This window comes from Lycium ferocissimum, chromosome 6 (assembly GCF_029784015.1).
Source record: "Lycium ferocissimum isolate CSIRO_LF1 chromosome 6, AGI_CSIRO_Lferr_CH_V1, whole genome shotgun sequence".
NCBI classification, from domain to species: domain Eukaryota; kingdom Viridiplantae; phylum Streptophyta; class Magnoliopsida; order Solanales; family Solanaceae; genus Lycium; species Lycium ferocissimum.
The window spans coordinates 69806083-69822134 of NC_081347.1; the positions used below are offsets into that span (position 1 = coordinate 69806083).

General features: G+C 36.5%; 1 protein-coding gene across 1 annotated transcript; it reads right to left on the reverse strand.

The window, feature by feature from the left end:
• Positions 1 to 1548: 1548 nt before the first annotated feature.
• LOC132060237 (glycine--tRNA ligase, mitochondrial 1-like) lies at positions 1549 to 8259 on the reverse strand. The gene is made up of 10 exons (XM_059453174.1): positions 7965 to 8259; positions 6840 to 7114; positions 5238 to 5620; positions 4832 to 4949; positions 4408 to 4602; positions 4093 to 4317; positions 3137 to 3196; positions 2966 to 3046; positions 2441 to 2846; positions 1549 to 1782 (listed from the first exon to the last, which is right to left on the reverse strand). Exons 1-10 carry the CDS (start codon positions 8200 to 8202, stop codon positions 1550 to 1552), a joined length of 2214 nt encoding a protein of 737 aa, XP_059309157.1. The 5' UTR covers positions 8203 to 8259; the 3' UTR covers position 1549.
• Between the last annotated feature and the right edge of the window lie 7793 nt (positions 8260 to 16052).

Consider the following 16052-nt stretch of genomic DNA (forward strand, 5'->3'; position numbering starts at 1 on the left):
AAAAATGAGTTATTAACAAACTTGACATATAAATGAGTGATGTTATTAAAGTAGAATTTCATTGTGAATGAGGTTATAGACTTATATTTTTCCTTTCTTTTAAATTATATTTACTTAAGTTACGTTGGAGCTTACTTATTTGATGTTAGAATTTGACATACGAGTATTATGTTAAAACCTTTTTTTTTGGATTTTGATTTAAGATTATATTATCGATTTTAATTTATTTGCTTTAGTACTATTGACTTGTTATTTCACATCACATGTTGTTTATATTTCAATTACAATTGATAAAAAAAAAAAATTGTTGTCAAACATTGAATAATGTTATGGCTTTATATTTATAAATACTTATTTTTTTTGTGAAACATCCAATTCATAATGTTCTCACAAAAAAGTTTGCTTTTTAATTTTTATAATTAATTAAAATTATATATATTATTTTTTACAATATTAGTTACAAATATATTATTAATTAATATATTTTCAAGAAATAATGTGTTGTTAAATACATAATGTAATATCATTTATAAAGGCACATATTTTTCAAATATCAATTTTTAATTTTCGATAATTAAGTTTTATTTTTAAACTAAACTAGCTGTGTAATTACACACATTGCAACCAAACGAAATTACCAATAATTACGTGATGACAAATAAGTCTTGTAATTATAATAATGTGTAATTACTAATTAATTAATACCCTAATAATTACACCAATTCCAATTACCAATTTTTCCACAATATTGTTTTATTACAAATATATATAGTTTGACTCCATTAATTTGAAACAAAAGGTTTATAAAAGTTAGGTCATTGAAGTGATGTCAGAAAATAATCTCCAAAGAATACTAGATGATTTCTTGTCATTTATCCGTAGAAAGAATTAATGGATACCTATACTAAGAAAAATAGTCGAAAAGTGCATACAAGCTAACCAGGGCACGCGGCATCAAAAAGAAATTTGTTTAACTAATACATTTAACTATGAGTTAACAATTAAATCATGTACATACAAATTGATAGTTATATAATTGCACAGTATCGCAAAGCAGGTCCTTTATCTTTGAGTTTCCCAAAAACAGACATTGAATATTGCCTATCGCATCCACTTTAGACAAATGTAAAAAAGGCACTTATACCAAAAGCTCATCCTCAAAATTGACCAATCTCTCGATGTTTTATATATGAATGAATATTTCCTCAAATTGTTCAAAAATTAACTGGCGACTTCATTTTGCAACATTTTGGGTGAATTTTGCATCCTATATGTGTTCTTACTTCTTACCCTTACGAAGAGCATAATTTAAGTGAATAAAATACACCTCTTTAAATTCTTGTCATCTCTCAATAGCAACAAAGTCTTGTAGCTTTATTTCATAGTACATTGAGTATTATAGGTTTATACCAGTGAGTAAACTTCAAAGAAGTCAAATTAGCCTTGGGCCAGAAGAAGTCATCCCTGTTAAATAGGTCTACAAAAATTCCTGAAGTCAGGACAAGGGATAAGAATTTGTGAAAGTGATAAAAATGCTATCATTTGATGATCACTCCTCTGCAGTTCCTGAAGAATGTAGAGGATACATCTTCAAAACATCTGCCCAAGAGCTCAATCCATCAGTAACTTCCCTCACAACTGATGCAACCTTGTCCACGTCCACCCGGACTTGATCTTTGCTATCCCTCTCTCGCACTGTCACAGACGACGTTGAATCGACAGTAATGGCAAAGGGAACACCAAGTTCATCTGTTCTTGCATACCTTTTCCCTATGGAAGTACCTGCAATGTAAGTGAGAACAATTAGTATGGATAAAAATGCCACAACAGAATACAACCACTTCATCTCAGAAGACATTATAGGGCCCCAGGAGCTAAGATCAGTCGAATTACCCTTGGACCTTTTCGTACTGTAAATGCACTACTGATCAACTTCAGATAAAACACGGAGCATCTAACTAATGATATATCGTTATATCAGTAAAACGATACAGCACCTCTATACAAATAGGACACTTATCAAAAGATTAGCAGAGTAAATTGAATATATATTTAGTATATAGAGAATAGAAGAGAAAGCACAATGTTTCTGTGGAAAGAGCTCCATCAGTGCATAAAATGATACATAGAAACAAATTATCACGAAACAATCTGGACAAGCTACCAAGAATAATCCAAAAATTTATCGAGTCAATTAAGATGGGGAAAAAATTAAGGAATGGTACCAGACTCAGGGTTTGACTACCAAATATGTACTTGCGTATTGTTCATTTTTGGATTATTCTGACAGTATCCACGTCTCTCTTACACGGGTAAGGGACAAGTACATCAGGGCACAATCAAGGGCAGAGTATCATAGCACATAGGACTAATGAATCCATTTTCATTAAATTCTAAAATGAAGCATCACACAAAGGAATAAATACTCTTAGCAACACACCTGTTATATCAATCTTATGTGAGATTCCAGCAGCAGTCAGAGATTTTGAGATTAACTTGGCAACTTCTTCGTATTGTTGATTCTGAACCAGTGGAAAAACAGTGCATTTGATGGGAGCCACAAGGGGTGGGAAGCGGAAGACATTTTGCTGCTCATCCCCAGCTTTACTTGGCCTTGTGTAGAATGAATGCTCATAAAGACAGTATATTATCCGCCCAATTCCAAACGAGGGCTCAATCACAGAAGGTGTAAACACTCTCTGGTGCTCTTTCTTTATTTCCTTGGAAATAGAGACCATGCTTTTCTTAATGGTGACATTCTTTCCAAGAGTACATACATGGAACTCTACCTCCCCCTTGGATTCCAGATCAGCCTTCATCTCCATAGCTACCTTTTCTTCCATTGCCTGGTGTAAATAAAGGCGAACAGAAACAACTTAGCATTACTTTCTTTTCAAATTTAGCTCATCAAATACGGAAGGAGAAAGATCGATAAATAGGGTGACGGAGTGAATTCACAAGCTACCTCCAAGGCTTCTGTCACCATTCTTTGGTTTCCCTTGAACGCAAGTCCAAGCTCCTTCTTGATTGGTGTTATGACCAGTTTCTGATGTTACACAAACAATTAAAATCAGATAGTTACCAAAATGCACACTAATTATATTCATGAATGAAAATTAGCTAAATAAGCAGCTACCTCTACTTCTCTTGGTTCTGAGAATTTCTCTTGAGCCACAAGAGCTACAGAGCTTTTTTCCTGTCATCCAAAAATGTCCAAAAGTTATCAGCACATGCAAGATAATATCCAGATCACCAAGGAGGAGAATATTTTAAGAAGTTCAAATATATGCCGACACTTAGAATTCATTTTGACGAGTGACATTGTAATGGATTTCTGAAAACTTCTAAGTCATCGATGTCATCACTAATGCCTCTTATTCAAAATGGAATACACATGGTATACATCAGTCTTGTCAGTAAAGAGTGATGCATATTTAAAGAGACACTACGGAGGGCAAAATTTGGTAGATACACATATACAAAGAGGAATAAGAACAAAACATAGATAGAGCTGAGAATCTACAAAATATAGATTAGAAGGACTCTAAACTGCACAAGTTCAACATACTCATCTATACCACCCTATCCACAGCAACAACTGATCTGTCAAAGGCATTTCTATGTTTAGCTTATGAAGACATTGAGTCAAGTTTTCAAGGCACCTGTTGCATTAAAAAAAGACCACTTGAGACAATGCAAAAGCATTACCAATAATTCAGTGACCGCCTATCCTCATCCCAAAGCTGGATAATGTCATTACTCATTAGACGTTCATCATGTTAAGTTTAAGAAGCAAATAGCGCTACTTATTTCCCTTATGATGAATTCTACCAAGTAAATTATTTACACAAGGATCTAGGGTGGCGTTTGTCAGAGGTACCTTTTTCGGAAACTTGGAAAAACTTTTCCAAGAACATTTTTTAAAAGTTTTTTTGCAAAATGCTTTAGAAAAATACTGAATTTTGAAGTAGCGATTTGAGGTTGTTTCCGAAACAGATGTTCTCGCATTCACAAAACATTAACATATTTCCAGATAAACCACAACTATCCAAAAACTTTTTTAAGTAGCTAAAACACAGGTTAAACTTTTACCGAATGGGCACGCAAATCATAGGCAGATCTATCAGCAATCCCAACACATTCAATCCAACCGTAAGAACTCTCAATTTCAGCATCCCAACAATCTGCAGCGTAGTGAGCCATCTCATTTGCAAGATGCTGACGGAAACGCAGACGGTCTTTGTCTATTCCAAGTTGTGTTAGGAAAAGATAAACTCTCCCAATAAAGTATCCAAGTGTTTCATTATTGACAGTTCCCTGCCAAAATTGGATCAGATAGTGAAGTTATGGCTTAAATATACAAGGACAAGAAAGAGGAACAAGTACGAAGACACAGAAGAAACCCACTCGAGAAACAGCTTCACCAAGCTGTAGTTTCTTCGCAGACTGTCCAGACACTTGTTCATCCCTAGGAAACATTAGAAACTCCAATTTTGCAACATCTGAAAATTTTGGATGAGATTTGTCCTGGGGATCAACAAAATGTTCAATTTCTGCCAGAGTGAACTCACGGACTCTGAGAAGACCTTGTCGGGGAGATATCTGTACAGACAAATTCTACAAAAATTAATCACTGCTTACTTTTTCTCTTTGAAACATGATGTGCATATATAATGCAGAAAAGTCTTAATTAGCTTAATTTGGTTCTAAAGATTACCAACATACACAGCACAACCACATCCAAAACAATAGACACAAAGAAAGTGCATAAAGACATTGTAATAGTGCATAAAGACATTGTAATTCTCAATTGAAAAGAAAGGCTTATGACCTCATTTCTAAAAGCCTGACCAATTTGAGCAGCAGCAAAAGGGAGCTTATTTCCATTATAATAGTATAAATCTTTGAAATTTACAAATATGCCTTGCGCTGTTTCAGGACGCATATACCTGCAGCGTAAGTAAACAGTAGCACTTAAGTGAGACGAACTTCGAAAGAACAACAAGTATATAATAACCAGCATAGGGAGTTCTCAGAGACCTCCTGAGTTTTAACACTGTTAATTTCAAATGGAACTTCGTTAGGTAGGGAAAAAAAGGGAAGTTAAATCAGCAGAAAAGGTGACCTATTATGAAATATATTGAGACATGAACTCCACCGTACCGAAAGTTTCACCAAAGTAATAGATCCTTTTTATAAGTCCACTAAACAAATAGATTCAGAAACAAGATTCTCACCCTGGACTCACGCCAGATGGACCAATGGATGTCTGAAACATTAGATTGAATGGATAAGGATCAGAAAGTGGATTCTTTGTATCTGGTGCAGTTATACCATATTCCTTTATCTTGGCACCAAGCTGCTCAGAAGAGAGATCATCCAAGACAGCAAGAACGTGCTTCAATTCTGCAGCTTTTTCTGCAGAGAGGCTAAAGTCCTTCTCAAGTTTTTCTTTACAATAATCCTTGAGCAAATGATCAGCTCGATAACATGTTCCTGTCTTCTCATCCTTAACCATAAGATCAGTGAACTTCTCAACGTGACCTGATGCCTTTAGGACAACCTCAGGGGTCACACATGGACAGTCAACTTCCAACATGTTCTCCTCCAACACAAAATGCTGAAACATGACAAGAAAACCAAAGTCAAAAAAAATCATGAGAAGGTGAATACAAAGCCTAACAGCTCCAAAATTAGAGCTGGTGGTCTTTTAGCCAGTTTAAGATAGATGCAACTGCTTATTGTCTTTTGGTCATGTATGTCTTCCTAACCCCATTCAATTTGTTTTCCAAAATGTCCCAAAAACATTCTCTTCCTTTTATAGTGTGTAAGATCACCTGATCCGATTATTTTGTGATCCTTGATTCAGTTTAATAAAACGAGTCCCACTAAATTTATTTGACTCAACTAGCCTTAAACCTAGTGATTCTAAGTAAGGAAGTTCATTTGGTGGTAGGTGATAGGCACCCCTAGGACCCTTACCTAACTACGGTTACCTATCTTGTTTAAGTTAACTTTCTAAATATTAATTAAGGCATACACACGAAATAAATAAGGAAATCACTAAACTATTTCACCATAGAAAAAATGTTTGCGAGAATCAAACTGTAAATCTGTCAGTTCTCACTACGTGGAATTTAAAGGTTCTAGTCGGAGGTCAAATAATGTAAACTATGTAACAACATTTTCAAAAATTTATTCCTGAATAGAGCAAAAGGGATACCGATGATTCACTAACCTATACCAAACTAATTGATTGACTGATTGATCTAAAAGGTAGTAAAACACTAGCACTGAGTGTACGGAAGTGAAAATTAGGGGTCGTTTAGTATGCTGGACAAGCATAATAAGTCTTGGGATACAAAGTTAGTACTGCCTTACCCCTTGTTTGGTTACTAATCGTGGGATAAGCTATACCTGCCAGATAGCGGAATAATAGTACCAGGATTAGTTATCGCTAAATAAAACAATTAAACGACAAAAATACCCCTACGGTCCCTCAAACTCTTTTGTGGAGGGTATTTTTGTAAACGAACTTCTTCTTCTTCTTATAAATTATGCAATGCATATTAGTTTTAATATAACAAACTAAACAGTGAATAAATAATAACAAGATAACTAATCTCGGCATAACCAATCCCAGAATAAAAAATTCTAACATATATCAATTCCACCACAACTAATCCCAAAATAACTAATCTCGGCGTGATTAATCCTAGCACAACTTGTTTGGTCGTTTTAATATAACAAATCAAACCGTCAATAAGAAATAATACCAGGATAACTAATCTCAGCATAATTAATCTCATCACAATATAACTAATTCTAGCATAACTAACCTGACGCCAGAAGGCAAGTACATTGGACTTAACAGAACAACCAGGTGGACCATAATCATAAAGTCCAGCAACACCTCTATATATCTTAAAACTCGGAATAAAAAACAACCGTCGCTCTAGAGTATTAACAACCGCCTGACGGAACGCATCTCGGTTGCCGGACGACGAACCAGAACCGGATAAAGCGGCTTGGAGCTGGCTCTCAATAGACGCTTTCTCAAGCTTCAAATCATTCAAAGCTTTAACAGCAGCTTCAATTTCCGGCTTGGAAGCACCTGACCATAGGGATTACAAAATCAGCCCACGGAACTATTGAACCATGAGAAATCTTGTCAAAATATTTTCAAAATGCCTTTTGTTTAATATACAAAATTCAGCATAAAATATTACATACACGTAGCCATGTTTTTTAATTTACATCCGCATAGCCAACTTTTTTTTGCTATAGTGTTTATGCACACGATATACAACATTATACACTTAATGCAGACAATGTATATAAAAGTGTATAATAATATATAAAAGGGCCATTTCAGATAATATTAGAAATATGGGCCATTTCGGGTAAATATTTTCTCCAAATAGACATAGAGTGTTATTTAACTTATTAAGAATTGGCCTGGTTGGGTTATGACCTGCATTTTAGCACATTTCAATCCAAGGCGGGTCAATAACCCGCTCATTTATTAACTCAATTCAATTTGACCCGCCCAAATTATACCCAACCCACCCATTTAACACACCTACCTGAGGAATTTAATTGACAATCGGTATTGCCTAGCATGTCAATGCTTGATTGTTTTTTATTTCATAAAATAATCTTATTACATACTAAAAATTATAAGAAATTTAAAATTTTAAAAAAAAAACTTATCCGACCCGCATTTTACTGAAAAATTACTATAAAAGAATACTACGACAAAAACATACCCAGTGAAATCCCGCAAAAGTGGAGTTTAGGAGGGCAAAATGTATGAAGACCTTACCCTACCTTGAAAAAATAATTATAAGCTCATTTCAGCCTAACCCACTTTATGCGGGTCACTGAGCCGCCCATTTATTAACTCAATTCATTTTGACCCGCTCAAATTCAGTCCAGCCCGCCCATTTAACACCCTTACTTACCTGAGGATTTTAATTGACGAACGGCGTTGCCTTGGAGGTCGATATTTGATTGTTTTTGGGAAAGAGATTTGCGAAGTGAGTCTTCAGTGGCCATTATTGTAACGGAAATGGTGCAATGAAGAGCTTTGGCGATGTAGGGTTTTAGAAATGAACAAGTGCGGGGAAAATGAGTACTGGAGATTACGCCGCGGCGGCTAACGGGAAGTGCGCACGTAGTGAGAGCACGAACAAAACGCATGCGGCACTATAACCCACTCCACTCAGTATTTTAGGGTTTTTTTGGGTGGTGTATGCATTAAAGAGTAAAATAGGAATTATAGTTTTTTTTTTATTTAAAAATAAATAATAAAATAACTTTATAAGTAGGCGTTTGGCCACGAAAATGAAGTATTTTTTATTTTATATGAAATTTTGAAGTAGCCTCTGTATAGCAGGGGCGGATGCACAGCCAACTGAGGGTGTTCACCCGAACATCCTCGACAAAAAATTATAGTGTATATATAAGGTAAATTTTTTGTATTTATGTGCATATATTAACTTTTGAATACCCTCGGCAAAAAATTACAGTGTATATTTAGCTTTTTTTCCGAACACCCTGGATGAAAATCACCGAATCCTCCCTAAGATTTACATTTTATCCTCTCTAGATTTCACATTATGAGATTTCACTAGGTATGTTGTTGTTGTTGAAATTTTGAAGTTGGGTTGAAGATGAAATTGTGTTTGGTTATAGTTTTTGCAAAGAATATTTGGTTGTTTGAATGTATTGAAAGTGAAAAAAGGTAGGGAAAAAAAAGTGAAAATAAGGTTTCGGGTGTTTTCAAACTTGATTTCCAAATAATTTGCCGGAAAATGGTGAAAAATTTTGATGGCCAAACGGATCCTAAATTGTCCTTTTTATTTTTAATAGTGATATATGTATTGTTACCATAAATTTCAAAACTCTTTTAAATTTCTTTTTTAAACTCATATAGACAATAAATAAAGTCTCGCGTCAAATCAATATAAGAAAATATTGTCAAAATCATAATATTTTATTTCAATCAATATAATAAAATCTCTATTATCTTGAATCGTGGTCTTAATCTTTAGAAGTACATACGTTGAACAACCTCTTTACATAGCATGAAAATTCGTCTTATGTATTGTAGAGTGTGTTTCCAGATTGATCAAAGGCCCAAAATAAAATTATTCTAATTTTCTTATGGACTTAGATAGCATAGTCCCGATAAAATGGAACTAGAAAATCCAATTAACATGAGTAATAAGAAGGTACAAATCAAATATCCACTTGACTGAAACTAACGTATAGGAGCATGCCGCTTAATGGATCGTATGGAGTTTTAGGAGTGGAGCTGCTTCTGTCATTTATTGGCTATTGCCACCATTTTCTTCCTCAGTTCACTCTCAGTCCTATCTTTATCCAGGACCTTGTCGTCACCAGTATCCACTTCATCATCGTTTTGTTGAGCTTCATCAAGGGGCTTAAAACACGCGTGGAGACGAGAGCAATCTTGGACCCCGTATTTGATGAGATCCATCCCATTTGGTTGTAATTGGCATGTGCCAATTTACTTATTTTGAATTCCTACTTGGAGCTAAAGGAAAATACTTGGAGCCAAAGGTAAAATTTGTGGATTACAAATTTTGGGTCTTTTTGTTTTTTTTTGTTTTTGTGCTTGGAGGCCAAGTTTGGTCTCCTGTAAATAGAGAGCATTTCTTCCATTTGTAAGACACACCAAACAAAGAGAGAAAGAAGAGTGAAACATTCACAGATACAAAAATAGTCTGTGACGAAAAATAGACAGTGTGAGCGATATTGGAGTGCGGTGGAAAAATCTTAAAAGAGGATTATTTCTTTTGAGTGTGTAGTGGTCTTTGGAGTATTTTACTCAGACCAATAAAGTGTAAAAATCCTTGCTATAGCGATATCAGTTGGTCCTCTTGGCCTGTGGTTTTTCCCTTTCGCGTTTCCACGTAAAAATCCTGTGTCACTATCGTTCTTTTTTATTCTTGTTGATTAACTGTATCACGGTGCTATATTATTATTCCGCTGTAAAAATCGTGAATATTATTTCTGTGGTGTATTTATTCCCAACAACTGGTATCAGAGCACAGGTTTTGCTAATTCATAGAAATAGTTTTTGAGATGGGCCGTACTATACTCGGTGGGAAAAAAATGTTTGGAGTTAAGTACGAGATAATAAAATTCAACGGTGATAGCGGTTTCTCAACATAGCAAAGAAGGATGAGGGATATGCTCATCCAACAAGGATTGCACAAGGCACTAGTGGGGAAATCCAAAAAGCCTGAATCTATGAAAGTAGAGGATTGGGAAGAAATTGACGAAAAGACAGCTAGTGCAATCAGGTTGCACTTAATAGATGGTGTGGTAAATAACATCATCAATGAGGAGAGTGCATGTGGCATTTGGACAAGATTGGAAATTCTATACATGTCCAAGACGCAGATAAATAAATTGTACCTAAAGAAACAGCTGTACGCCCTGCACATGGGTAAAGGTACGAAATTTTTGTCACATCTAAATGTGCTTAATGGATTAATCACGCAGCTGGCCAACCTCGGTGTAAAGATTGAGGAGGAAGATAAAGCCATCGTGCTTTTGAACTCATTGCTATCTTCTTACGACAATTTGACAACAACCATCTTGCATGGTAAGGACTCAATTGAGCTGAAGGACGTCACATCAGCTCTTCTACTTAATGAGAAGATAAAAAAGAAGCTTGAAAATCACGGACAGGCTCTCATCACATAAGGTAAAAGCAGGAATTACCAAAGGGGTTCGAGCAACTATGGTAGATCTGGTGCTCCTGGGAAGTCTAAGATCCGATCCAAGTCAAAAGCTAGAAATTGCTACAATTGCGATCAACCAAGTCACTACAAAAGAGATTGTCCCAATCTAAAAAAGGGCAAAGGAGAAAGCAGTGGCCAGAAGAATGACGACAACACAACTACCATAGTGCAAAACAATGATAATATTGTTCTCTTCATCAACGAGGAAGAGGAATGCATGCGGCGACAGCCGAGTTCGAGTCGGAATGGGTGGTTGACACGGCGGATCTTACCACCACACCGGTAAGAGACCTTTTACGGATATGTAGCGGAGATTTCGCCTTGTGAAAATGGGTAACACCGATTACTCAAAGATTGCGGGGATCGGAGACATTTGTATCAAGACAAATGTCGGATGCACATCTGTTCGAAGGATGTGCCCCGTATACCTGATTTGAGGTTGAACTTGATCTCAGGAATTGCTTTGGACTGTATGGATATGAGAACTATTTTGCAAATCGAAAATAGAGACTCACCAAGGGATCATTGGTGATTGCAAAGAGAGTTTCTCGTGGCACGTTGTACAAGACAAATGCAGAAATATGCCGAGGTGAAGTGAATGCGGCTCAAGATGAGATTTCTACAGACTTGTGGCACAAGAGAATAGGTCATATGAGCGAGAAAAGATTGCAAATTCTTGCCAAAAAATCACTTATTTCTTTTGCCAAAAGTACAACGATAAAACCATGTGACTACTGTTTATTTGGTAAGCAGCATAGAGTCTTATTTCAGACATTGTCTGAAAGAAAATTAAATATACTTGATTTGGTATATTCTGATGTTTGTGGTCCAATGGAGATAGAATCGATGGGTGGTAACAAATATTTTGTTACTTTTATTGATGATGCTTCACGAAAATTGTGGGTTTATATCTTGAAAACCAAAGATCAATTGTTTCAAGTTTTCCAGAAGTTTCATGCTCTGGTGGAGAGGCAGACGGGTCGAAAGCTAAAGCGTCTCCGCTATGACAATGGAGGTGAAGTATAGTCGAAATCTAAAGCGTCTCCGCTGTGACAATGGAGGTGAGTACACTTCAAAGGAATTTGAAGGGTATTGTTCAAGGCATGGGATCAGACATGAAAAGACAGTTCCTGGAACCCCACAACACAATGGTGTAGCTGCGAGGATGAATCGCACTATTGTTGAGAATGTGAGAAGCATGCTCGGAATAGCTAAAGCGCCTAAGTCGTTACGGGGTGAAGCGATTAGGACGACTGTTACACGATCAATAGGAGTCCATCGGTTCCATTGGAGTTTGACATCCTGAGAGAGTTTGGACTAACAAGGAGGTGTCCTACTCGTATCTGAAGGTGTTCGGTTGCAGAGCTTTTGCACATGTATTGAAGGAGTAGAGAACAAAGCTAGATGACAAATTTATTCCCTGCATATTCATCGGATTTGGAGATGAAGAGTTCAGGTACAAACTGTGGGATCTTGTAAAGAAGAAGGTCATCCGAAGCAGAGTCGTTGTCTTCCGAGAAAGTGAAGTTGGAACTGCTGATGATCTATTAAAGAAGGCCAAGAATGGTATAGTTCCTAACCTTGTTACCATTCCTTCTATTTCTAACCATCCCAGAAGTGCAAAAAGTACGACCGACGAGGTTGCCGAGCAGGGGGAGCAACCTGGTGAGATTGTTTAGCAGATGGAGCAACTTGATGATTATGTCGAGCAAGTGAAGTACCCTACTCAGGAAGAAGAAGAGAAATCTCAACCTCTGATGAGATCAGAAAGGCAAAAGGTAGAGTCATCCAAGTACCCGTCCTCAGAGTATGTCCTCATTCGTGATGAGAGGGAGCCAGAAAGTGTGAAGGAGGTGTTACCCCATAAGAAAAGATCCAGTGAATGAAAGCCATGCAAGAAGAGATGGATTCTCTACAAAAAAAAAAAATGGCACGTACAAGCTGGTTGAACTTTCAGAGGGTAAAAGACCGCTTAAATGTAAGTGGATCTTCAAACTCAAGAAAGATGGAAATGGCAAGCTGGTCAGATACAAAGCTCAATTGGTGGTAAAAGGCTTCGAACAAAAGAAAGGTATTTTTTTTAATGAAATTTTCTCACCTGTTGTCAAAATAACTTCTATTCGAACCATTTTGAGCTTAGCAGCTAGCCTAGATCTTGAAGTGGAGCAGTTGGACATGAAAACTGCATTTCTTCACGAAGATTTGGAAGAGGAGATTTATATGGAGCAGCCAGAAGGATTTGAAGTATCAGAAAAGAAACACATGGTGTGCAAATTGAATAAGAGTCTTTATGCGTTAAAGCAGGCACCAAGGCAGTCATACAAGAAGTTTGGCTCATTCATGAAAAGTCAAACTTACACAAAGACTTATTCTGATCCGTGTGTATACTTCAAAAGATTTTCTGACAACAGCTTTATTATTTTGTTGTTGTAGGTGTATGACATGTTAATTGTAGGACAAGACAAGGAGCTGATTGCCAAGTTTAAGGGAAATTTTTCCAATTCATTTGACATGAAGGACTTGGGCCCAGCACAACAAATTTTGGGGATGAAGATTGTTCAAGAACGAACAAGCAAAAAGTTGTGGCTATCTCAGCAGAAGTACATTGAACGTGTACTAGAACGATTCAACATGAAGATTGCTAAACCCATTAGCACGCGACTTCCTGGTCATCTGAAGTTGAGCAAGCAGATGTGTCCTACAACAAAGGAGGAGAAAGAGGGCATGGACAAAGTTCCTTATTCGTCAGCAGTCGGAAGCTTGATGTATGCAATGGTATGCACTAGACCTGATATTGCTCATGCAGTTGGTGTTGTTAGCAGATTTCTTGAAAATCCTGGAAAAGAACACTGGGAAGCAGTCAAGTGGATACTTAGGTACCTGAGAGGTACTACTGGAGACTGTTTGTGTTTCGAAGGATCTGATCCAGTCTTGAAGGGTTACACAGATGCTGATATGGCAGGTGATCTTGATAATTGTAAATCTACTACTGGATACTTGTTCACATTTTTAAGGAGAGCTATATCATGGCAGTCGAAGTTGCAGAGGTGTGTCGCACTCTCCACAACTAAAGCAGAGTACATTGCCGCTACAGAAGCTGGCAAGGAGATGATATGGCTGAAACGATTCCCTCAAACCCTCTATCTATACCACTAGCCTGTCCAACTAGTATTTCTTGTGTTGTAGGCTTCTTCCTCTATTATTTTATTCTTCTTTCATTTCTAAAAGCTCTCAACTCCTCATCAATATCTTACCCATCTTCTGGTGGTATTTCTCCTAGATTTGAATCACTACTCATATAATCAGATATATTACCATCCACATCAATATCAACATCTACTAGGTTGGATGCCTCACCGTCTTCACCTAGGTTAACACCCTCTTCAGCTAGGTTAGTAGGCTCACCACCCCCACCAATACTCTCTTCAGCTAGGTTAGCAGTCTTATCAGCCCCACCAACACCTTTTTAGCTAAGTTGAGACTCACCAACACCAACACCCCCATTGGATGACCCAATTTGACTATTACTAACTTCTGGACCAGTTAAAAGACCAGTAGGACCCTCACTGTTGATTGAAGCTTCATCCAATGAATGAAGGATAAATACTTCAAATATGTCCTTACGTTCTAAGTCTTTTATTAGGTTCAGTAGATAAAGGTTAGTCTTGGTCACATGGAATTCTTTATTTTTTGCATCTTGGTAATAAAATCCATCAACTTGTAAATACCCCAATTCTCTAGTGTAATAAAGTAATTTTATTAGTAAAAAATAGTCCTTTTCGATATACATGCAGGCTGGCATCCAACATAAGTGGGACAGGAATGTCGGAAAAGGTTCCCCCATGGTAAATGTTGGTAATTATGGTCTCCTCCAATTCAAGGTCAAGATCCAAAGGATCATCCTCAGGAAGTACTTAGCAATAAGAAAAAAGGAAACAAAGGACTAGTAGTTGGATCAAACATAGAGTAAATACTCAAAATACCCCTCAACGTTTGACCAAAATCCCAGTTGGATCAAGCATTGGTCCTTTACCCCCCGGACAATTTTTCGGTATTAAAATGCCACTTGGGTTGATTCTTGGGTTGATTACTGTTAGCTGTTTTTTATGGAAGAAAAAAGAGGAAAGGAGATAATAAACGCCATGCCTTTATTGATCTCGATATGGACAGTGAATTTGAAAAGGGTCCTAAGAAGTTCTCACATGGTGAATTAGCTCGTGTAATGAGCAACTTTGCTGAGGGGCAAAAGCTTGGAGAAGGTGGATTTGGTGATGTTTATAAAGGCTTATTGAAGGAATGTAACTTGTATGTTGTTGTTAAGAGAGTGTCTAAAGGGTCTAAATGTAACACCTCGTATCTTAGAACTCATGTTAGACTCGTAACGTTAGAGTTTTAGAGAAAAATTTGAAAGTTTGTACGTATTACGAAAGGTTAGTGACCGAGAAAGGGGCTACTAAAATGTTTATCCTTTATTCCCGATAATTTGAGAAAACTTTTTCAACATAAAAGTTGTAGCCCTTTGGAATATCTTTCCAACGGTATTAAGGAGGAAAATTGCTAAGAGTTATTGCCTCGTTTTACTATCACCGAAGAGTTGGAGCAAATTTTCGTATTTTGGGTTACGTTTTAGCCTTTTCTTACCTCGAATCGACTCCTTATTTTATTATTGTAAATGAAGTAAAAACGTCCCTAACACTATTTTAAACCCTAAGAGACTATTCTTTTTCTCTCTCTCCATCCCTAAAAGAACCTAGACACTTCAATGTTGGATCAAGAAAAATCAAGAAACCTTCAAGAATTTGGTGTTGAATGGAAAAGTTTCCAAGGAATTTCCTCCAAGGTAAATATTTTAATCAAGAACCTTTGTATTCTACAAGATTTATCATTTATAAAGACTAGAATAAATCCATCCATCCCGTTACCCTATAAAAATCAAGAGTTGTAAAGTTGGAAAAACTCTATTTTTTGCGTGAGTTTCATTCCGACCAGCCATATTACTTTGGTGTTGGATTATATAATCTAATGTCTTCCAAATTTTAATCGAGTGTTCGTAACACATAAGTATAAAGATATGAACTCATGGAGATTGTTTTTTGAGGTCCGGAGATAGTTTGAGTTATGAATTTCTTTTTAAAAAATGGGCTTAAGGTTTCCAAATTCAATGCTTTTGGAGATTCTTTCAAAGAATATGAAAAAAATAAACAAGTTTTGGAGCGATTAAGGTATCAAGAGTTACTATATTGTCATTTACATCATTGTTCTTCCGCTCTACAT

Excerpts from the sequence above, each read along its gene's own strand:
- LOC132060237 (XM_059453174.1), bottom strand. The coding sequence starts at position 8,202 with ATGCGTTTTGTTCGTGCTCTCACTACGTGCGCACTTCCCGTTAGCCGC. Across the intron at positions 3,197-4,092 it reads ATGATTTGCGTGCCCATTCG|GAAAAAAGCTCTGTAGCTCT; the intron begins GTAAAAGTTTAA and ends TTTGGATGACAG. Across the intron at positions 1,783-2,440 it reads ACATAAGATTGATATAACAG|GTACTTCCATAGGGAAAAGG; the intron begins GTGTGTTGCTAA and ends CTTACATTGCAG.